The sequence below is a fragment of the Drosophila grimshawi genome, unplaced genomic scaffold (genome assembly GCF_018153295.1).
Source record: "Drosophila grimshawi isolate 15287-2541.00 unplaced genomic scaffold, ASM1815329v1 contig_44, whole genome shotgun sequence".
In the NCBI taxonomy this organism is placed as follows: Eukaryota; Metazoa; Arthropoda; class Insecta; order Diptera; family Drosophilidae; genus Drosophila; species Drosophila grimshawi.
The window spans coordinates 16,105,757-16,128,939 of record NW_025063240.1 but is presented as its reverse complement, the minus strand read 5'-3'; the positions used below and the strand labels follow the sequence as shown (position 1 = coordinate 16,128,939).

General features: G+C 38.2%; 2 protein-coding genes across 4 annotated transcripts; one reads left to right on the top strand and one right to left on the bottom strand.

Annotated features, from left to right (window-relative positions):
• The first annotated feature begins 49 nt into the window (after positions 1-49).
• Positions 50-13,113, top strand: LOC6557941 (nuclear migration protein nudC). The gene is made up of 5 exons (XM_001984016.3): positions 50-253; positions 443-726; positions 800-995; positions 12,302-12,699; positions 12,759-13,113. The coding sequence occupies exons 1-5, from the start codon at positions 179-181 to the stop codon at positions 12,808-12,810; spliced, it is 1,005 nt and encodes a 334-aa protein (XP_001984052.1). The 5' UTR covers positions 50-178; the 3' UTR covers positions 12,811-13,113.
• On the bottom strand, positions 2,508-21,949 carry LOC6557933. 3 transcript variants are annotated; one of them, XM_032739493.2, is made up of 4 exons: positions 21,826-21,949; positions 3,180-3,437; positions 2,687-3,113; positions 2,508-2,608 (listed from the first exon to the last, which is right to left on the bottom strand). In XM_032739493.2, the coding sequence occupies exons 1-4, from the start codon at positions 21,844-21,846 to the stop codon at positions 2,580-2,582; spliced, it is 735 nt and encodes a 244-aa protein (XP_032595384.1). In that variant the 5' UTR covers positions 21,847-21,949; the 3' UTR covers positions 2,508-2,579. The 3 variants fall into 3 exon arrangements, with proteins under 3 accessions (XP_032595384.1, XP_032595405.1, XP_001984053.1); XM_032739514.2 differs by lacking the exon at positions 21,826-21,949 and adding an exon at positions 9,892-9,936; XM_001984017.2 differs by lacking the exon at positions 21,826-21,949 and adding an exon at positions 4,812-5,140.
• Positions 21,950-23,183: the final 1,234 nt, after the last annotated feature.

Below are 23,183 nucleotides of genomic sequence, written 5' to 3'. Positions count from 1 at the left end.
ATATTGCTAGCGATAGCGCTTTTGACGAGTTGTAATTTTTATGTACTGTCAATTCGGTCACACTCTCAGTCACCGGCACACAAGTCAACTCAGAATTAGGATTGTGTTTGGAAATTTCCAGAATACAATCAAATAGAATAGTTTAAATCAAACGCTATTTGTTTTCAATACAAACACAATGTCCGCCGAGGAAGCACAGTACGATAACATATTGCTGGCTTTGGCCGAGAAGCATCGAGGCGGCGTACCCGACGTGAGTATTTCCCCTACAAAACAAACGGCATGCTAAACAAATATAAGAAACATGCTGACGATAATTTCTCAACACAAAGGAATGTTTCATGCATGCTGAGAAGTGTGCTCACTGTTCTTTATTCCTTTGTCATTTCACAACTATTTTTCTACAAAGTTTAAAAACACGCTGTTTGCACGCTTGTTCCAGTTTCTGCAGACATTGGCGAGTTTTTTGCGACGCAAAACCGATTTTTATACGGGCGCCAAACAGTCCGAGTGGGAAAAAATGCTGCTCGGTGTGTTTCGCAAAGAGTCCAAACTGGCCATGGCTGACCACGATGAGAAGGTCAAGGCACGCGACGCTGCCCAGCGTGTGAAGGATGAGAAGGAGCGTGCGGAGCGAGAGGCACGCCAAAAGGAAATGGATGACAATAAGATTTGTGATATTAGCGACGAGGAAGCAGCTGCCATCATCAAGGAGCAGGAGGACAAGTTCGTTGACCCCTCTAAAAGTAATCTTCAAAAGCAAAACTAACTAAATGTTTCTGTTTTTTCATTGCTATAGAAAACGACAGGCGCTGCTGGCTGGCGCTGGAGGCGACTCGGCCAAGTTGAGTGCCACCAATGAGGAGCTGTCGAAGCCCATCGAAAAGGTTGATGATGAGAGCGAAAAGGCTGAAGTTGGCAAACTGCAACCTAATGCTGGCAACGGCTGCACCCTCGACAAATACATGTGGACTCAAACGCTGCAGGAGTTGGAGGTGAGTGTTGAATGTTTAAAATTTGTTTGCCCCTCTTGGAAACACTTTTCTGATGTTGTCAAGGAGATCATATTTGTTGTTGCCAGGGAAATTATGCGTATCTAAAGTGATGTGAGTCTCAGCAGAAACAACTATTTTTCTCAATAAATATGTAACGCATTGGAGGAGCTATCTCTAGCAATAGATATTAAACATACTTATAGATGTTATCAGCATCGGTCTATTATATTCTTTAGTACCAATTGAAACCTTTTGTCAAACACTAGCAGCTTTTTCTAATGTTATTATGCTGCTAATATTTTCATAAAGTTCGCTCCACATCGAATTTCTATCTCACAAACGCTGCGTAGGAACAATCGCTTGAAGTATATTATACTATTATAACTTCTTATAAAATAAATCGATTCTGAGAAGCAGTACCTTCTTTATATTATTGTAGAAGATAATATACTTTTGTCGTTGTCCCTTAAAGTATATATATTCCTGATAAGGTCTGTGTTTATGGTGTCAATTTGTGCGTTAATTTTCTTAATATCTTGATCTCAGTTTTAAAGCTATCTCGCTGAAAGTTTGTCATCGGACCATTATCATATAGCTATATATCAAATAGTTGCCGTGCGAACAATCGTTCGGAAGTTCTGTTTTCAGTTTTGGCATCAATATAGGCGTTCACGAACAGATCGTGCTTTCTGATACAATATAACTTCTTAAATGTGGAGTATTCAACTCAAATACAGTCGTGAAACAGAAAACAATTAAATTGATATTTTTAAAACCCACAAATCAATGATATTTTGATGTCAGCCGTTTAACTCTGTTCGAGAAGAGCATATAATCTTTGCCGTGACTAAGATAGCTTTTCTTGCTTATGAGTCATGCTTTGGCATCTAGATCCAAAACCGCATTTCAATAAAATCAACAACAAAAAAAAAAAATAAATTCTGCAAAACTTCACTCGCATTGTTGCTAAGGTAAAATGCGTCATAAGTGAAGTGCTTTGGGCCCAGATGTTTTTACACAAGTCGTCAGTGGGGTTATTGATCCCAGGCATCAAAAGCATTCAGCATCCATCTAGTTGATGCATTGCATGTTTATAATTGAATTAACATTTAATTGCTTGTAATTTGCATACATATTTTAATTCTGTTTATTTGACATATCACAGGGCTAAATAACTTAATTCTTTAACAGAAAAATACATTTCGCTTGCTTCTCAACTTTTCGTACACATATGTATGTATAATTATTTCGATAAGTGGATAAATATATATTTATATATATTGTGTATATATAACTACGGCATTCACTTCAGTTGCAATCATTGTCTGGGAATTTGTTAATTGGTATCCATTAATTAACCGCTAATTAGATGTACTATTTTGCTTAATACTAGTATGACATGGCTGGCCATACGAAAATTTCGCTTCTCAAACAATTGTTTTGATAATAAATAACTTAAACGATGACGAACGACGACGACGACGACGCATAACAAAAATAATAATTGACGACGGCAAATCCATACAATAAATAATAAACTAAGAAGCCAAAAAAATGGGAAGGATCCCGCCCAAAATATACGTGTTAGCTTTTGGGCATGTCACGAGCACGCACTGCAAAGAGAGCAAGAGAGAGAGAGAGAGTTTTAGAGAGAGTGCTGTAGAGAATTGTTAGAGTTGAAAAATACTTACTCTCCAGTGCATAGACCATGCCCATGATGAGCAGCAGAAAGATGGTGCTCATGCTGACAATCAACACGGTCACCTGGCGACCACGATCGCAGAGTCCACGTTTGGGTTTCTTGGCGCCGCCTGGTTCGCCATTTACCATGGTGAAGTGCATGGAGCTGGCAATGGACACAGTGTCCAAATCTTTGGTTCGTACGTACTGCAGATTGGGATCAGCATCGATGGGTATAACGGCATCCTTGTTGTCGTTGCCATTGTTGTTGGCCAATGTTAGATTCGCGTTGTAGTTGGCCGAGCTGGTGCTATTCCCATGCACACTGGGCAGCTGCTCCGTTAGCATCATTTTGTGCTGACGCTCCTGTTTCTTGTGGATCTCCGCAAAGCGTTCCAGATTCGCTGCCGTCAGCAGCAGTGAACCAGAAGCGGCGCTCTGTAATTGTCCAAGAAACTGATTTTAGTTTCATTTCTAGTTTTGGTTTCACTTTGATTGACCTACCCTTGTGCTATTGTTGCTATCGCTGGAGCCCTGGGAGGAGCGTGATCCTCGCTTGGCAGCAGCCAGCACTGCTGCCGCCGCAGCAGCTGTAACTGCTGCACTTGTGGCATTCGAATTGGCCGAAACAATGCTGCGCTGCGCCAGCGTTGGTGGATTTGAGTTCGATTTGTTCGAGGATTTCGACGAACTCGCCGAGCTCATTGCTGAGCTGTTGGAGGAGACGAGCGAGGCGCGTGGTATATGCCAATAATCCTGCATCTGCAAAGGGGCAATAAACATATACATAGATATTGGTTAGTTGGTGTCAACCTTTATATAATAATTGCTTAATCATTATATATTATTATTATTGAATGTTATTTGTTTGATCTCCCATTTTTGGTTTCAAATCTTACATATTAGGTCTGCACTTTTTATCATTTTCGAATGTAACTTTCTTATATAATAATCTATTGAAAAGTTTTTATCTTTCACCTATTTGTGTTTTTCTGATAGACTCAGTTTCTGCAAACCTTTTTGTCGATATTTTTAACTTTAAAATATAAATTTTCATTTTAATTCCAATATAAAGAACGTTAGCTCTTACACAATTTCCCACATTTAAAACTTAATAATAATTTTACTTTATCTGTTATATAATCACTTTATAATTGGTAAATTGCCCCTTTGTCTGATTTAATTTGGTCTCCACTTTATATGCTCTTTTTATAAATTCAAATATGCCATTCTGATTTCTATATTTCTAACTTAGCCTTTCCTCCTTCCCGCCTCACTACACTAATTTATTATTAATTGTATTTTGTCCATCATATTTTGCCCTTTTAATGCCCTAAATGCCATTGTTATACAGCAAAATTTGCTCCAAGTTACCATAAAGTCCCGAAAAAAAAACTGTCAAATCCGTCCTCGACTTAAGTCTTTTGGTTAAGTTTTTTTCTTTCTTCGCTTTAATTTATTTTTTTCTTATTTTTGAGTTTTTGGTTTGGTTATAAAAGTGAACTTTCGAGTCTTCTGGCAACCCGTTTGATATTTATGGACTGATATTTGCCTGGCTATGTATTTTAAAAGGCAGATTTGTATTCTATTATTTATTCAGCTAGTTTTGTTGTTATTGTTATTAATGGGACTCCTCTTGTTGTTTGCTTCGGATTTGATTTTTTTTCTTGACTTTATATTTTATGTTGGTCTTTTTTGCCTTTCTCATTTTATTGGCACTTTTGGCCTGTCCAAATGCAAATGACATTTTTGCTATGCTGTTGTTGTATTGTTTTAATTGTTGCAATTAATTCTAAATTGGTTGCACGCACACACATAAGCAACACACACATACAAGCAACACACATACAGACACACAAGCACACATGGCGACACATACATTACTTGTGAAGTTCGTTGCCTAAGTCTTTTGTTTTCGTGCACAGAAAATTTGTTGAGCTGTTTTATTTTTTCTCGCTTTGTTATTTATTATATTTAAGCATATATTGTGTAAATATCATTTTTTTAAGTATGCGGAAGTCTTATCAGCCTCTCAAGCCCCGGCACTCGACAAATTTTCGATTTATATATTTTGTGGTTTTTTTTTTTGAGATCTTAACTTGCTTAGCCAGTTTGCCCAATGTAATTTTTACTTACTTTTTATGAATGTGTTGTATATTTTTGGAAGAATTAACTTAGTTTAAATATCACACACAATTAACTAAATTTGTAATATCACAATCGATGTATATTTTTAATATGCCAGTTTTTCAGTCTTTAAATGTGTTCTTAATTTTTGTTTTTTTTTTTTTTTTTGGGCACAAAACACTCAACTGTGTGGGACAGTCGCTGTTTTGGTTCCTAATTTGTCAGGTTAGCTCGCTGGATTTTCTTTTGTTGGCTTTTCTGAATCAATGCCAGCGATTTGTAGCCCGTACAAAGTCTTCTTCTTGATTGTATTTTAACTTTTGTTTTAGCACGCGCCAAAAACAGAACCGATCTAAACGGCGTCAAGAATCAAACTGAAGCAAACGGCGCGCGCCGTTCAATCTAACTGCCCAGAGCAACTTTTGCGGCTGCTGACGTCGCTGCTGCTGCTGACGTCGCTGCTGCTGTCGACGTCGCTGCTGCTGTTGACGTCGCTGCCAGCGCTGTTAGTGACGTTGAAATTGATGTTAACGCTGTCGACAGGTTGTTTGCTTCGCTGGGCAAACTTTATTTGCTGCTGCTGCTGCTTTTGCGGCTGCTGTTGCTGCTTTTTCTATTCTCTGGTAACTTTCTTGCCGGATTTTGCATGTCATAAACGATAGGCTGCTGCTGCTGTTGCTGTCTCACTCATTGTGCTATATTTGTACAAACATTCTGTGATCAATTGCCGGTTAGCGTGGGCAGGATATATACCAGTTCACCCCCTACACCACCAACGCCCCGTCAACTATCGTTCTATTTGCCGCGCTGTCACACTTTGATGTTCTCCTCAACAACTTTCGTTTTGAATATCTCAGGCTTCATAAATCTCTATAAATAGATGGACAGCTCGTCTCTGCTCGATTTGGTTGCCCTTTATTAATTGTTTTATTTTTTGCTGTGTTTGCCCCCAGGCCAGGCAAATTGAGCTGCAACGTTGTCTTAATCGGTTTTTCGAGCTTCGAGCAACGAATCCCAAACACAGCCTAGCAAAACCAACAGCAACACGACTTCAACATCTATGCTGAAGGGCACTCAGTGTGGGTGTCTTGTTGTTGTTGTTGCGGTTTTTCCAAATCCGGCTCCCCAAAAAAAAAAAATCTATAAGATTAATAAGACATGATTATTTTGGGACCTGCATAACGTACGCCCTTTTGTAATTAATGGCTAATTGGCACAGTTAGCCAAAAAGTACATATGATTAGATCATAAACTGTGACTAGGCAAACTGATATATCCATATGTCTTACAATTCTGCACATAGATCATACCAAAAGAACAACAGATAATAAAAGCCGAAAAAAAAATATAAATATATCTTGAGTGGGGCGTTTGTTTAATGATGTATCGCAGTGGAACCACTAATCTCACATTTGCTGTTTAAACATTTGCAAAAAAAAAAGAAAGAAAACTTGTAAATTGATTTGATTGATCAAAGTTTCGTTTCTAGCGTCAGCTTGTTGCATCATAGTTCAATATAGCGTTTGATAATTTAATAAACATGAGATCATTAACCAATTAATGCACAACAATGAGCACTTGCCAAACATTTGTCACACTGTGCCAATTACTATAGTAAATAAAATTGTTACAATTTTATTTATTTAGCTACGGTAGCAACAAACGCCAACAACAATAACAAATTTGTCTCAGCATACTTTTTTTATGCTTTTTTTTTGCTTTGCTGTGTACCAACTTCAAGCATCTTGTTATCACCTTTTAAGTGAGACAAGTGAGTGGTCCCCAGATGCTGCCGCACTGTGTCTCTATATAGTGTATATATATATCTGTATATATTTGTGTTTGTGCGTTTTAATCAGCTGAGTTGACAAAGATTTACCTGACACTGCCAGTTACCAGCAGCAGCAGCAACAAGAATCAAAATTAACAACAGGCACTTCAGCTAACAGACAACCCAACCAAATGGAATTGAGATGAGCTGAGAGCGAGTTGAGCTGAGATCCATGGACGGCTTACACGGCTATACACTTGAGCAGAGGCAGCAACACTTGCTATACAGCAAACCATCAAAAGAACAGCAGCAACAACAACAAGCCAATTCAAAGCAATACGTTAAATCAACAACATTCACCAAACTGTTTAGAGATCGAGTTGTGGCTGCGCGTTTGGCCAAAAACAAACAGTGATTGTTGTTGCTTCTGCTGCTGCTGCTGCTTCTGCTGCTGTTATTATTGTTTTTGCATATAATTAAGCATGCAAAAAGCAATTTATAGCCCATCGTTTCTATTGACGCGCGTCTGCCGGCAAAACGGGTACGTATTGTTTGTTATGCCTGGCATTTCATAAACTCGTCGCTTAGATTTTGTGGTGACAATGGTTCAGTCATTTAATGCCATTTGCTGCGCTATCAGCAAAAGGGAAAACCCCTCCGTTTTTTACACACACACAACAGCACACACATACAGAGACATGTCTAAATTGGCAGCCGTGATGGTCGTCACATCTCGCGTCGTATTCCCCCAAAAAACAGACAATCAATACAAAATTTGGTAGCTCAAAATTTGTATACTCTATAATGGCAATCAATTAGATTTTGAATGAATTCCCCGTTAATCATTTGCCATCCATAAGTTGTACATTAATTTCTTTACTAATCGATAGATTCGACTATGCGTCACTTATAAAAATCACACTTTATGTATGGGCATTCAATTCAAGACAATAGAGTTCGCTAAATTTTGCATAATCAACTTTATTTTGAATATGATTCTAAAATAATTCCATTGATCTCAATTTCTTAATCAACTGTGGCACTGAATAACTTAAAATATAACCGATAATTACAAAAAAGAAGACATTTAATATATTCCCAAATTTTCTTTTCTCAAATAACGCTAATAATTATATCCCTAATATATATATTTCAAAGTTTTCGATGGCTTGTAACTAGCTTAAATTTGAATATTAACCGATTATCAATCAAAAAATCGGTTAATATTTATCATTTTCTACATTAGCCTTAAATATTACTCGTCAAATACATTATTTAAAGTTATCGATAACTTGTATTTGTACAATATTTCATTGATTTTCAAAATCTATCCTCAGCATTATTCTATATTCTTACTCATTAGTCGATTCTTAAACAGTTAACCGATGGAATTTCTACTATGCATAACAAAGGAAAGCACTTTATCATAATACCCATCAGCTAATTGCTGGCTGTATAACAGCATTTGTCGTAGCTAATTTTGGAGATTAACGCTTTAGAGAAAATTTGCCCACGGGGTCTGCTTGCTAATATTAAAACACACACAGACAACAAAACAGCCTGCAATCAATGATGCTTGAAACATGCTGCGCGTTTCTTAGCTGAGTCATTTGGTTAAACGGAAATACTACGCTTATATTCTCAATGACGTCAGGTTGCCTTTATCTATATATATATTTCATGGGTTTTTCTCAAAACCAACAAAATGTTAATAGAAAAATGAAACATTATATACGTTTTTACACTTTGAGACGGCGACTTTATGGGGATCGTTAAGCAACTAGTTATAAAGTAATAAACTAATATAAACTAATGCCTCAATTTGAGCAAAGACGCTGCAGACTGTCGACTTAAGAACACAAAAAATATGAATAGAAGATCCTCGACAATGACAAACAATTGCCAGCAGGGGGTAAAGCCCTAATTTTTTTCTTCTAGCCAAAGTCGCCGGTAAATGAACTTTTGCGTCTCCATAGTTGGTTTTTTTTTTTATACCGGAGATCCGTTTTTAGCGAGAATTTACATTGGCTCATAATGAACTTGTTTTTTCTTTTGTGTTTTCAATTTGTTTGATATGCCAGATTTTTATCAACGATTTTTTTTTTTGGGTTCAGCTATCAATCAAAAACAGCTGATCAATGGCGATCGATTATGTTAATTTGTCTCCCAAGTAGGCCACTAAGCTGTCGCCCAAACTATGGGAAACCGTTTATGGGGCTTAAATGCTGCTACCGGATCTCTCAGAATAAGATACCCAAGCTTATTGGGGCTTAGAGCGCTCACAAATATTTCAATTGGCAGAAATACAAAACACTTGAGTTTAAGCTCAAGCTTATGCCGCGTATTATTTTATAGAACTAGTTTCCAGCTGCCATTCTAATCAGATTGAAGCTATTCAATTGATGATTTGTCTGGCCCAAGTGGCGACGACACCGATCTACTCCAACATATACATATGTTTACTACGACTTTTGGGAGATGTCGGTATCTGTTTCTGTGTTTCTGTTTCTTTTTCAGTTTCAGGTTTTTTTTCTACCTCAGTGGAACTTTGGTTTTTGGTCTTTCTGATAATGTGTTATCGACGCAGTCACCTAGCCACTCACTCGCCTCGCTAGTTTTGAAATGATTTTTTTCTTCTTTTTTCTGATTTTTTATTTAGTTATTTTTTTTTTTGCATTTTTGATTGTTTCCACGCTGGTTTGGAGATCGGGGTTTCGTGCCAGGCACCGTGCCGCTTCTATCAGCATAAATTATACGTCACACATACACATTTAAGAAAAATCAAATTGTATTTATTTTTTGTGTTTTTGTTGGTGTTATTGTTGTTAATTTTTGTTTCGAAATTCGTAGAATTAAGCAAAACAAAGGGCGACAACAACAACCAAAGGAGCTAAAGAGTTTTTTTTTTCATTTTTCGAAAACGGCAGCGTTAGTTTCAAATTTCTTTTGCCCCCGGCAAATTTGCATAGCTAAAATAAGAAATCAGGCGCGGTTTTTTTTGTTCAGTTTTGTATCATTTTTAGCTGAAGAACTGGTGCAGAGACCCTGAATGATCGATTAGCTGACTATCGATTAATGCAGGCCTACAAATATTTGCATAATCGGCAACTGTCAGACATAGTGTCGGCTACCAAAGCGTCTGATAGATTTCTTTGCCCAGCTCTCTCTGTCTCTCTCTCTTTTTCTGGCGCGCGCTCTTTGATGCTGCTTATAAGTGTGCCATGTTTGCCATTATCGATGTTGTTATTAATTAATTCAAATGCGACACCTTTTCCATCTGCTTCGAACTTTGATAGACGACTAAATTGTTGTGCTTACTTGCTGTCTGTGTTTATCTTTTGTTGCTTGTTGCTTTTGATGCTGCTGCTGCTGCTGTTGTTGTTGTTGTTGTCGGCATCATTTTTCAGTTGCTTTTGCTGTTGACTTCTTTGCTTTCAGCACGCCCATTTGCATGAACCATTGTTTATCTTTAATTTTGATGCTGTGATTTAATGTGTGTGCCCATTGTGCGATAGATATCGCGCTGTGATTTGTGTAAATTTCCGACTTGTAAGCCCAAAGACCAAAGCCATAGCACAGCAACTCGAGTATGGAGAATAGAATTGCCCGTTTACATAACCTTGGCAACACGCTGTGAAAGCTTTTTGGCGCACTCATAAAAATTCCCTTTCAAATTCACACGTCGAAAGGCCATTAACCGATATCGGTAGTCGTTTTTTTTTTTCGATTTGTAATTAGCACTTGCATCTATCGATGAATGCAGCTTTTGACGCGCGCCGAAAGGCCATTAGCAGATATCGATTAGCAATTAACACATATGCATCTATCGATTAATGCGCACAGCTGTTGCTGTTGTCAAGCAGCCATATTGGGTTCCTGTTGTTATTCTTGCTAATTGGGTTCGCCCACGCCTTGTTGATTGCCTCCGTTTACATCCGCGTCGCAATGCTTCGAAAATCACAATTGACATCCGCTTCAGTTTCAGTTTTGACACATTTTCCAAAATCCAATATGTCAAAAGTTTGAGCAATGCGTTGGCGACACGACACTGTTGAAGACTCTTTGCCGCTCTTATTGTTGTTGTTGTTGCAAAGTGCGCTCGAGTGCTTAACAGAAGCTTACGCTAGAGATGAGCGTAGTGGAGATGCTGATGGCGTGTAAATGATATTGATCGGTTGTATTTTTGGATTGGAATGTAGAGTGTGGTTTACGCTTGTAAATATTTACGTAAATGGATGATTGGAATGTTTTTAGTTATCATGGGAATGTTGGGAATGTCTCAATCAGAGTCACTTTTAGTTAATTTTTTATTGATGAATGGAATGATGTTGCAACAACTGCAAATATGCTTGCTTATATTGACTGGAATGTGATTGGAATGTTTTTACTTCTGACTGGAATGCCCAAGTCACGCTCATCTCTAGCTGCTGATATGACCGAACGCCTGTCTTGTGTTTACTACTGTTGTTGCTGCTCTTGTGGCACCTTGGCTACCCACACACACGCAAACACAACCACACACACATATAAATACAGTGAAGAAGCGCACGCACGAATCTTGTCGTGCAGCTTGTTGGAAGCCAAGCAGCTGACTTCTGTTTTTTTTCTGTCTTCTGTCTTGAACGCAAACGTCCTTGAGGCGCATTTGCTTTGTGTGATTTTAATTAAAGAGCCGCCAAAAGCTGCATTGTTTTTTTTTTTTTTGGTTTATTGTTTTTTGCTTTTGCGGCGACTCCACACGCTAGACTGCTGCTGCGGAGACTCTGTGGCAAGTGGGTCGCTGCTCGTTATTGCCGTTTGCTAATTGATTGCAATGTTCTCAGCTCCGCGAACTGAGTGTCTAATAACTCAGGCATTAATTATGCTGCTGTTGCCGCCTTTGCTTTTTCTCACACATATAAAAATCGCGTTATTAATTTTAATTTGTTTTGTTTTTGGTATTTATACTAGAATAAAGGTGCTAATATATGTTCATATGCATGGCGAGTCCATCATTGTAATTGCTTTGAACTTGAAATTCGCAAACTTCAACTTCAGGTTGAATTTGTTGTTGAACTCATCCTTCATAGTGATTCCTGTGCCTGGAGCAACCTGTCGAGCAACATTCCAAGCCCTCTTGCTGCCTTGCAACCGGATCTGTCTATAGATATGCATTAAAAACAACCGCTGTGCGTCCTTGAACTCTTTCTCTCTCTCTCTCGCACACTCTCTCTCTCTGCGTCTTGTCTAAATTCCCGTTGATTGCAGAAAACAACTGGCAACAGGGAGTCCTTGAGTAAGGCGATCTGGTGAAGGGCAGCTCCAGATTGTCAGATTGCAGCTGCCTGATACGAAGACATGCCTCTTGGCCAACAAACTGCTGTGTGTGCTTTATTTATAGATCGTTTCTGTATTGTTGTTATTAGCTGATGCTCCAAGGTTGTCCAAAGCATTGGGCATCAACATCGTCAGCGTTATTGTTGCCGTCAATTGTTTACTTTGTTACGTGTGGCCACTAGAACGTCTCGAAAGCGAGAAATACCCCACAGCCTTCTTCTCCCACCCTCCCGGGTTCATTAATCACAAAAGCACATTACAACCGGAGACGGTTTTGACTCGGTTACGTGCCTATAATTGTGTTTGCAATTGAAGTTGCTTCTGCTGCAGAGCGATCATTCATCAGCATTATTATTATTATTATTAACATTAACTGGTTATCAACATGTCTTATCCATTCTAATAATTGCAGCTGAAGATTCCCTTCAATGTTTCTTTCGCTTTGCGTGCTCGCGACATTGTGGTCAGCATTGGCAAGAAGACATTGAAGGTGGGCCTCAAAGGTCAAGAGCCTATCATCGATGGTGAGCTGTATGCCGAGGTCAAGCAGGAGGAATCCGTTTGGGTGCTTCAAGATAGCAAAACCGTGATCATCACCTTGGAGAAAATCAATCGCATGAACTGGTGGAGTCGTTTGGTGACCACCGATCCGGAAATATCCACACGTAAAATCAATCCAGAGCCATCGAAGCTATCCGATTTGGATGGCGAAACACGTGGCATGGTCGAGAAAATGATGTACGATCAGCGCCAGAAGGAGATGGGTCTGCCCACCAGCGAAGATCGCAAGAAACAAGATATACTCGAAAAGTAAGTGCCTCTCATCCACATCCACAATGCATATCTAATATCTAACTCTTTCATTGCAGATTCAAGCTGCAGCATCCCGAAATGGACTTCACCAAATGCAAATTTAATTAGAAAACACTTTCGTTGCAGCAGATGCATATTCTATAAGTTTTCGTTCAACTTCAGTATATCTAACACATAAAAAAAAAGCGACACATTTTCGAAATGTGTCTCCTGCATTTTTCCAACACTTACCGAATAAATTAACTACCACAAATTTGTTAACACTTAAAAGAAACAATCACAGATTGCGATTTACATATGTTAATCGTAATTGCTGGGCGAGGGAATTAGTGAAAGCGACTACGTTTCCATGACAGATCACAGGTCGCCGCCTTAAATCTCGCATGCGAAAGAAATAAATTTAAAATACAACTCGGTTTTGGGTTTCAGTTAACGCTTGATGGGTGCCACAAAGAGAGACACGATCTTAACGTCGCGATAAAAGTAATTTTTCATTTTTATTGCTGCTTAAATGCAATTAATTTCGTGCTAATTTGTAGCCCACCACAAAATTCTCTCAGCCAATTTTGTTTCCACTCTTGTTGTGGCCATGGATCTTTTACAAAATGACAACAGAGCAGAGCTAATAAAGTTCTCAGGCTTTTATGTGGAATGTGTTCGAATAAGATTTAGAGCAAGATAGATAGATAGATAGTCTGATAGTTGTATACGAGATTCGAGCAAGAAAGATATCTTGATAGTTGTTGGGGACTTTATCCCACCATTCCAGATCTGCTGCTGTCGACGGCATATTGAGTAGTTCTCTGGGTCATTGCCTTGCTATTTATTCGCGTTGAACCCGTTTTCGGTCTGGTTGTGCATAAATTTTCAACAGCTCTTTGCGAGTTCTCTGTTTTTATAGCTGTAAAGTGCTAAGCTATTTTTTTGTTAACCGCCCATTTTGTTGTTTCGCTATCAACCACAAATCAAGCGATTTAAACCATTAGTCGCAGTTGCTGAAAAACTGACACGCGCCAGCAAAATCTACAGCTTCAAGGCAGAGATGAACCCGTGAGCGATGTATCGTTTATAATTAAATTGATCCCTTAATTATTAATTTTGAAAAAGCCGAAAAAAACTTTTTATCAACTTCAATTTCAGACAACTAAAAAAAATGTATATATATACAAAACATAGGCATTAAAAATTGAGGCACGTTTTGTGCGCGTTATCTAACTGCAGTCGGAATTTTTGTGGAGCATATTTTACAGAAAGAGAAGATGAAGATTAGTTTATAAAGATATATACTTAAACATAAGTAGTATGTTTACTTTGAGACTGGCGCTTGACCAACCAATTTGTCTTTCGGAGCGTGGCCAAGGCCAATTAAATTATTTAGTAAACTGTTTCCGATTGCCCAGTTTTGTTCCGCTTCGATGTTCATCTCTAGATCGCAACCCACTACGAAAGTAGATAGACGCCCAGCTACATTATATTTTATGTTGTACATATACAAGTCGTTGTTTAATAGCCCATTAATTAAGTAAATTGTTTTAAAATTCAAAACAGTGTTCAACAAGCCGAAAACACACACAAAAAAATATCGCGCTAATTGATAAATAGGTTCTATCTGCGCAATGGAATCAAAAGACTTGTGGCTGGGCGGGGCAACATTGGGACTGTCAAAAAAAGTGCAAATAACTTTTCATTAATAAATTAGTAATTATATTAATTATATGCAGACAAATTTCGCACAGCAGGCGTATTTCGATAAAAGAAAAGAAAAATGTATCAAATTATTAATTGTTGATCAAAAAGTTCCTAAGCAAGCAAGTTTTGGGAACCGGGATTCAACCGGATTTGATGTGCTTTAGAATTGCTTTGTTTTCGTTTCGTTACTTTTGTTTGGCGTGCTCTACAAACTCGAAAGTACAAGATGCGTATCCGTTTTAATTTATGTTTTTTTGGGGAATTTGGCAATTAGAAGAGAAGCGTAAGGAACCGGTTAATGCCATCGATAGCCAGAGAAAGCTATTGAATTGCAATTGAAATAAGTAAAACATGTCTGTTATGCCAAACAATTACAAATGATTCGTAACTGATTGAAAGCAACAGGTAAGGGCTTCCATTGTGATAGATGATAAGTAATAAAATGTGTGCCGTTAGTTGACCTTCAATGCGTTGAACTCCCAAAAAATGGATTGTCGAGCATGAGAAGCGAGCTCAACAATCGATTGAACTGTTTCAAATGACGCACGTGATGAATTGTGTCTCAGCAGGCAAACCCAATCACATAAAAACTTCTTAGCCGCCGTATGCCATAAATAACGAATCCGGGTGCCGGCTGAATGACTGTCGTTCTGCCTCTTGAGTGGCTGTCTACAACTCCCCCGCATTAACCCCCACCAACCCCTCCAATAAAGTATTGCCTTGTTCTTCTGCTAATAATATATATTTTTTCATGATTTTTTTTTTTATAATTTTGGCTATTTCGAGTCACATCATCAAATCAAAAGATACATGTTCGTGTATTATGTGTGTGTTTGTGTACCTGTGGGGCGTACTCGCCGCTGGTCGCGTGGGTTATTTCACAGTTTGTCAGAGACTGAGTTGCCGTTTCGAGTCCAGTGTCTGGGCTGTGGTAATTGCTTCTCATTTGTTATTTTTAGCATTAAATCTTGTTAATGCCGTCGCGCGTAGCCACTGAGGCCCATTAACTATAACAGTCGACCGCCAGACTGGGATGTTTATTTTTATGCTCGCGTCATGCTGACAACAGCCATCGGGCACAACCCGCACAACACTCACCCCACTTACATCACCAGCACCAAGTCCAAACAAAAGACTTAGGCAACGAACTTTGTTTAGAAATACAATTTTCTTTTAGGTTGTCAGCAGCCATCAGTTAATTGGCCTGCGTGTAAAACGGAAACTCGAGCTGACATTTTGAAGGTCAACATTGGCGCATTGGCTGGCCAGGTGACCCAAGCGCACCATACAATTAACTCAATTTATCAGCCCCTCCTCCCAATAGGAAAAAACCAGGTTGGTCCCACTGCACCAAATGTCTGAATCAGTAGAAAACTTGGGCGTGTAGTTGTTATGTCTGCAGCTGCGATAGTATTGAGATGTTGGCAGTGAAGGTATGTAGGTGTAGCTTGAGCTACACAACGAGAAAAATTTCACAAGTCCAAAATTGAATGGCTTAGTCGGCTTAAAAGGAATAAAGCCAATTTATTGCTTGGTGACCTCTTCTCTTATAATATAAATATATTTTTCGCTGGCTCCAAGTCAAGTTTTATTTGTTATTTTTTTATATATGCTCCGATATATTTCGAATCACGTCGGGACCTTGACCTGGAGCCAGCTAAAAATGCATATTTAAAGATGATTTATTTTGATTTATTTATTATTGATTTATGATTTTGATTGTTCAAGAACTTAATTAATCAATTTAAGTAATGAAAACTTTGTGTGCTTTTTGAAGCGAGTGCGAATAATACTCTCAATAAGATATTTCACTTTTTTTCGCGCTGTGTAGCGGATCAGCCCATGTAGAAGTATTCAGACAAAAAAAATGCCGTTGGAGGCTCGCTAGATGTGTCTGCGCCGAGAGTCTGCTGTCTGCTGTTGGTTGTCTGTTGTTGGTTGTTGGTTGTCTGTTGCCAAGTGTTGCCCTGTTGCCTCTGTTGGTGGGCTTGTCACGGCGCCAATGAACTGTTGAGCTGTCTCAGCTACCGTTGATTGTCACCGTTTTGGCATGCAAATGTTGCCAGCCAGAAGCCCGTGTCACAGATGCGCTCGAGATTAATGACAGATTTTTTGTGTTTGTGGTTTTGTCGCTCACAATTTCATCAGACAAATGTTCTACTCTGTATGTCAACCTCATTGACTTGTATGCCAATGCACAGATCCGGCTCCGGCTCGGTCTTTGGCTCCAGCTCTAACTGAGTTCCCGGACCTACTCAAGCAGTCGCCCACATATGCATTTATATATATTTGTAGTCACTGCCAATCTCTGGCGAATTCCATTCACTTTGCTTGACTTGATTGCCTACAGGAGCTTTTGCAATTAGTTTTGGTTATCGCCTGTTGCATTTGCAATGCTAATGTGCTATAAGTGAAGGCAAATCTCACCCTAAAAGCGCGGATAGCTAGCATTTATAATAGTTTAACAGGCTAAGCACAAACTGTTATACAAACAAGCAGGCATAAGTTGTGGCTGTGTTTTTTTTTATTGTTTTAAAGTCAGAATCAGAACCAGTATAACAGTTGTGATAGCTGTTATACTTTTCCTTTGTTAAACATTAATTTTTAGCTGTTATACAACTTATTGCGAATAGTTTTTGCATGTGGCACTAATTCCAACTCATTGCCGCTTGCAACCTGGCCTACAATTTTTTTTAAGCAGTTGCCCCACAGTTGTGGGCTACTGTGAGATTTATCAATAGATTAGCCACTTTTGGCGTGGCTTTTGTTTGCTGTTATTTTATCTGAACTATGACTAATCCGATGGTATTTAGAGTGCTGGCCAAATGTTTATTGTTATGCCTATATTATATCCAAGACAAATGTCTTGTCATTTAGAAAGCTCGTGGGTGGTAGCGACTATAAATGTATATAGAAGTGTAGTTAAATCGTACATTATTAATGGAACAATGCAAAAATATCATTTGCAAATTGGTTTTGCTGTTCATCGCGGATTGCTTATGTCGGCGCTAATCGTTTGGGAATGTTGTGAAAGGCACTGCGATGAGAATGATGCTGATGATGCATCCAATTCGATATGGTAGGAATATAAATGCTAATGAAGAAGCGATTACTAATGCTTTCCAGCATAATTCAACAGAATTCACATTCGTATCGAATTCAATGAATAATCGGAGGAGTAATTACAGTTAAACTGTTGAATATTATTCAACGATCTTAAGTATTTAACATGGGAAAGTTATATAAAATATAAAATTTACATAGCTTGACTATATTGAGAGATGATTAGAAATGTCGAAAGAGTGTGGTTCTAAATTATCCATGAGTAACATTGTCTAACCAGCTTTTTTGTGATTTTTTGTGGAACCTGTTTCATTGACTGTAAATTATTTAAATCTGGCAATCCCAGAGATATTCTAAAACCTAATGGGGACATTGTGTAATCAGTAGCTCGCTCGTTATGATTCCTTCCTCAATTTGTATTGTACATTAATTAACAGTTCTAAGCGCTTTTGTTTACCTTTGTTAATACAGTCACTAATTGATGGGTAGACGAGCCACCCAATTAGGCACTTGATAGCATTACTTAACACACCCATTGCCTTATAGTAATAGCTACCACTCCTAGTGTAATTAATCAGCAAACTCAATTTGCTTTCATAACCAATGTTAACTTAATGCATATGTGACCCAAACACTTAAGTTTAATGAGAAATTCACTTCGAACTAACACGGGAAATGCCCCCAAGACACAGCAAAATTGACAACTGGCCACACACAGCCCAAAGTCCCAACTCAAAGAGATGTCGCCTAATGCGTGTGCCAACTTAGCGTGTAAATACTGTGACTGTTCCAGCGGGCAATCGTTTTAGCTGTAATGGACGGGTAAGTTTACTTTGTGAGGCTGATTGGCTGAGAGATGAAAGCTTTATACATCTATATACAATTGATTTAGACCAAAGTTCATGTTAAAATTCGACCAAGGAATACCACACTCAAAGGTCGAAATTTTGCAATGCAATAACATAGTCAATGCTGAACCGAATGCTAAAAGCAATAACATTTTTGCTCTTGGTTTGATATTTAGATTAATACTTCATTACCTTATTGTATAACTTAAAACTTCAATTGTTTGTGCAAATGGGTGTTAAAGCTTTTTACTCTCTTCTACAGTAAGTTTTAATATCCGATCACCGTATTGTTTAGTTAGAGTGTAGAAGCTAATTCGGTTTGGCAGCATAAAGTTTTCCTTAGCTGTCTATTTGCTGTACAGCAACAATTTTCTATTTGCTTTGACACCTTTTCTGGCTGTCAGTCCATCAGTTTGTCTGTCAGTTTGTCTCGCTCTCCGTTACGCTATCTCGATATTTGCATAGCAAATATACGTGTGGAAAAGAGCACAACGAAGCATATGCAAAAAAACGCTGGCAGAACAGCTGACAGCAGCGGGCAGAGATAGCGGCAGCAGCGGGCAGAAACAGCAGCGACAGCGACAGACGTCTCCCTCGCCGGCGCTTAGCGTGTTCATGTAAATTTGACCTTGACACAATTTCGTTTCATAACAGAAAAGCAAACAAATGAGGCGGGGGCGACCCCAACAAAATAGGGGGAGGGGCTGAGCGGGAAGGCGACGTGAGCATGTGTGACGACGGCGACGCCAACGACGACTGCAGCTAAAGAGACGAAAGAGAGAGCGAGAGACAAGCGAGAGAGAGCCAGAGCCAGCGAGCTCGAGAGAGACTCGTGTAATAACTCATTTCAACTCAAGTGCGGGGCCAAACTAAAAAGCGCAGTCGGCGTCGACGAGTCGCTGCTGATGCTGGCAGCGCAGCAATTGAGCAAGCAGCGAACGCAAGAATCTCATGCTCTGAACTTTAGCTATGTGCAAACATTAAAATTTAAATGCAAATATGTACACAAGTAAATTGCACAACTAGTCAAATATAAATAAAAACGAAAATGCTAATCAAAGTTGGCTAAAATTAATCAATTCAAATATTGAATCGCAAATAGTACTATACAGAATGAAAAAATATGATCCATGTTGATCAAAGTTGCTGTGCCGACATTTTTGACTCATTCAGAATTCAGAATTCCAGACATGATTCCCACTCGAGCCAAGCTGGCTGGCAAATCCAAACATCCAGACAATGGGAACCCTAATTAATTTTCATTTCATTCGTTTCGTTTCGTTTAATTTCGATTATTAATTGGTTAACACATTGAAAATACAGCTGACTTGCGATTGTTTTTATTGGAGGCACGTGGAAAGATTTCATAAATATGCATAGAATGGTTCATCTTTATACCTCTCTCTATCTTATCATTGCTTTTTCATTACTTAAAAAAAAAAACACTAAAATTGACAATTTATTTACATATTTATTGAAACGGAATGACAGATAAAGCTGGTTTATAGTTAATTATGTGGCTTAAAAGTGTTAGAATGTGACTAGAATTAAATTCCAGATGCAAAAACTTTTCCAAAAATATCTTTCGAGTCATGTTAAAGGATTATACAATATCGTGAGAATAAATTAAAAATGTCTTCCATTGGAATTTGGGCTAGCCACGAGTAAAGTAAACTCTCAGTCAAATTTGGCATATAGTAATAATCACTTATTTAGATCACTCCTTTCCTGTTCTACACCACTCCAGTTAATAATATAATTAAAGACTTCCCTTTCAATCAAAAGACTTAAGACACAAACTTGCTCAAATGTGCCTCACCAAAAACGAGAAAAAAAACGATGATAAAATATTTAATTGGATTTTGAAAGTGAAAAGCGACAGATTCGTATTCCGATGTCAGATCTCAGCATCAGCTGCACAAAAAAGGAGCCAGCCAGACTCTTGAAAATGTTTATTTGTGTATCTCTTACAGTTTACTTTTTGTTGCTGTTTCACATCTTAAATTGGATTCTCCGTTGGCTGCCGCATTCTGATTTTGAGCCGAATTTGTCAATGCTGCTTCCCCATTCTCATTTCTGCTGTGCCTCAGTTCCACTCGGGACCAAAAAAGTTATTGACCCAGTGGGCGTTGTAAGTGTGTACGTGTGTGTGCTGATGTTGTTATTCAGTTAGTCAATTGTGAACGTCTGCTCTGATTGGCAAAGTTGAGGCAAATTCAGATTCAGATTCAGACTGTCTGGGAATGCGATCAAACTTGGGAGACACGTGTAAAATTCTGTGAGATTTTTTTTTTTATTTTTAAAATTTTTTGGCTTTCCCAATTGATAAAAATGTCAAAGCAAATTGAGGAACTTAACAATTCATAATTATTATGTGCGAACAATTAAATGGTTATTAAATATCAGACAGCAACAACAACTACAAAATTCGAAACGCCAAATAATAATAAGAAAAAAATTGCCTATACGAAATTGCTCAACATTTAACATTTACTTTGGCCGCATAATTTTTGGTTTGTTATTTTTTGGCCTGTGAATTGTGCACAAGGTTATCAAACAACAACAACGACAGCAGAATTAAATTGAATGCAATTAAAGTTTGCATTGAAATCCAAAAGTCTTAAACACTATTGGCTGCCTTTTGTTTAGCAATTTTAATAACCGAATGCAATTTTGTAAGCCTAATTCATTTTTGCACTTTAAGGCAAATTCGATTTTGGGCGCGTTTTAATTTACTGAATAGATACTTTGCTCAAAGCAAAGCTAAGAACATTTATTCTGTGCACCTGTTCTTAAGTGATTAATAAGATAATTGCATTATAAAAATGGTTTATGCACGATTATAATTTGATTAATAAAGTAGCTTTTTAACGTGCTTAAATTAAAAGAAATCTATCCATAGCTTTTAAATATCTTCCATTGAAATTAAGAAATATTTATATCATGTGAAAATAGAAGAAAGTTATTTGCAAAGCCACAAACAAAAAGAGACTTATACAAATTATTTATTAATTTTACTTCACTGCAAATGTCGTATTTTAATTAAGACAAATTTGAAAATGAGTTTACAGATTTGAGAAAAGCTGTTTTTAATGTGTTAAAAATTGCAGTGTAAAGAAAATGAATTTTAAAACCATTAATTAAATTACTTCATTGACCATATACTGCATTTTATTCCCCTGCCAATTAGCAAAGCTAAAATGGCAAATGAAGAAGAGACAACCGCAACACCAAAGATGTTGTTTACGATGATGTTAATGATGATGTTCAGACCTGAGCAAAGTAAACCAATTGTAAACAAGTTTAGAGAGCCGAGGGAGGGGAGATAGGCGGGGGTGTAGCAGGGCGCAACTACAACATAATGTTCAATAACTTGTCACTCACTTTTTAATGTCAGCTGTTGCTTGTTGTTTATTGTTGTTGTTATTGTTACTTAGCCTAGTTAAGTTGTCCAACAAAAATACCAAAACAAACTTTTTTTTTCCTACAAATATATTGGAATTTTCGTGTATTTTTTGTTTACCTGTTTTGCAGGCGCATCCATCGTTGAGAAATATGTGTAGGATATATATGGATGTGGAGAGAGATATGGTTAGTTAGGTAGAGTCACTTATTGAACACTTTGCGCGTTTTATGTTTCGTTTTTCTGCTCTTTTTTTGTGGGTGTGTGTTTATTTTTGTGTTGTGTTTCTTGTAAGTTTTATTGTTAACTTTGTTTTCGGTTTTTTTTGTTGTTGATTGTTTGCTTGTAATTTTAGTTGTAATTTGGATTTGAAGGGCATACACGAATAGCCACTTTTACTGTTATTGTTGTTGTGGTTGTTTTTGTCATTTATGTGTGTCACTTGTAGTTACTTTTTATTTGTCGTTCGATTTTTCGTATATTTGTGGTTTGTTTCCTTTTTTTGCAATAAATTGTTGACTGTTTATCGCTCTTTGCGAAACTTGGTGCAGCAGCGGCGAAAAAACAACTTTGACTTGACTTGCAACTTGTTCTTGTTACCGTTATTATTAGCGTTGCTGTTGCTGTTTCTGTTATTGTTGTTGTTATTCGATGCACTTCAACTTTTAGGCAAGACTTGGACAAATTTTCGCATTCCCAGCCGGATAAATAAACTTGTTGGGATTTTTCGTAAAACTTGCGAGTGCGTTTGCGTTCGAGACTGCCAACTCTTGTTGATAACTGAAACTGACTAACTAACTGACTGACTGGCTGACTGACTGAATGCTGGCTGCTGCTATGGCTGCTGCTGCTTCGCGTGCACACTCCGTTGCGGCTGTGCTGAGACTAACTGAGACGCCAGCGGCCCGACGTCTCAAGTATTAAAAAACATTAAACATTACCGTGCATTGTTGTTGTGGTTGTTATTGTGTGTGTGTGTGTGTTGGTGTGTATGCGCTGCCACTAGCGTAGACCCAGACGCAGAGCCAGAGACCCACATACATAACCAAGTGAACAGATCTGAACTTTGTGTTAATGCCAAAAAGCTAACAGCAAACGTAGCAAATTTTTCAATACCTTTTTTATTGTTTGTTTTTTTTTTTTAATGGTGGAAAGGGAATTGGCTGTGGCAGTGGGTGGTTGGTTGGTTGATGCTGCCACACTCAGCGCCCAGCAACAGCCGGCGTATTGCTAGTGGGTGGTGTTAGAGCCCAGCTACAACCACAACAGCAGCACTTGCAGCTGATTTTACGGTCTTCATGCAGAACAAAAGCGGCTCGCAAGGTCATCTTGGGCTGGTTTCCGTTTTGGGTTTTTTTACTGCATGCTCGGGTCTATTTGATTTATGCGCCACAATTGTGTAATGCATTTTTAATTGTCAGAGCAGCTAGCCCAAAGGGGCAGAAGTTTTAGCGGCACAGAGATGAGCAAATTTTTTG

Bases quoted from the DNA above. Each gene is read 5' to 3' on its own strand.
- LOC6557941 (XM_001984016.3), top strand. From the start codon at position 179: ATGTCCGCCGAGGAAGCACAGTACGATAACATATTGCTGGCTTTGGCC. The intron at 254-442 runs GTGAGTATTTCC...CGCTTGTTCCAG, and splicing joins ATCGAGGCGGCGTACCCGAC to TTTCTGCAGACATTGGCGAG. The intron at 996-12,301 runs GTGAGTGTTGAA...TAATAATTGCAG, and splicing joins AAACGCTGCAGGAGTTGGAG to CTGAAGATTCCCTTCAATGT.
- LOC6557933 (XM_032739493.2), bottom strand. From the start codon at position 21,846: ATGGATGCGCCTGCAAAACAG. The intron at 3,438-21,825 runs GTAAACAAAAAA...GCCCCTTTGCAG, and splicing joins TGGATGCGCCTGCAAAACAG to ATGCAGGATTATTGGCATAT. The intron at 2,609-2,686 runs GTAAGTATTTTT...CTCTCTTTGCAG, and splicing joins CATGGTCTATGCACTGGAGA to TGCGTGCTCGTGACATGCCC.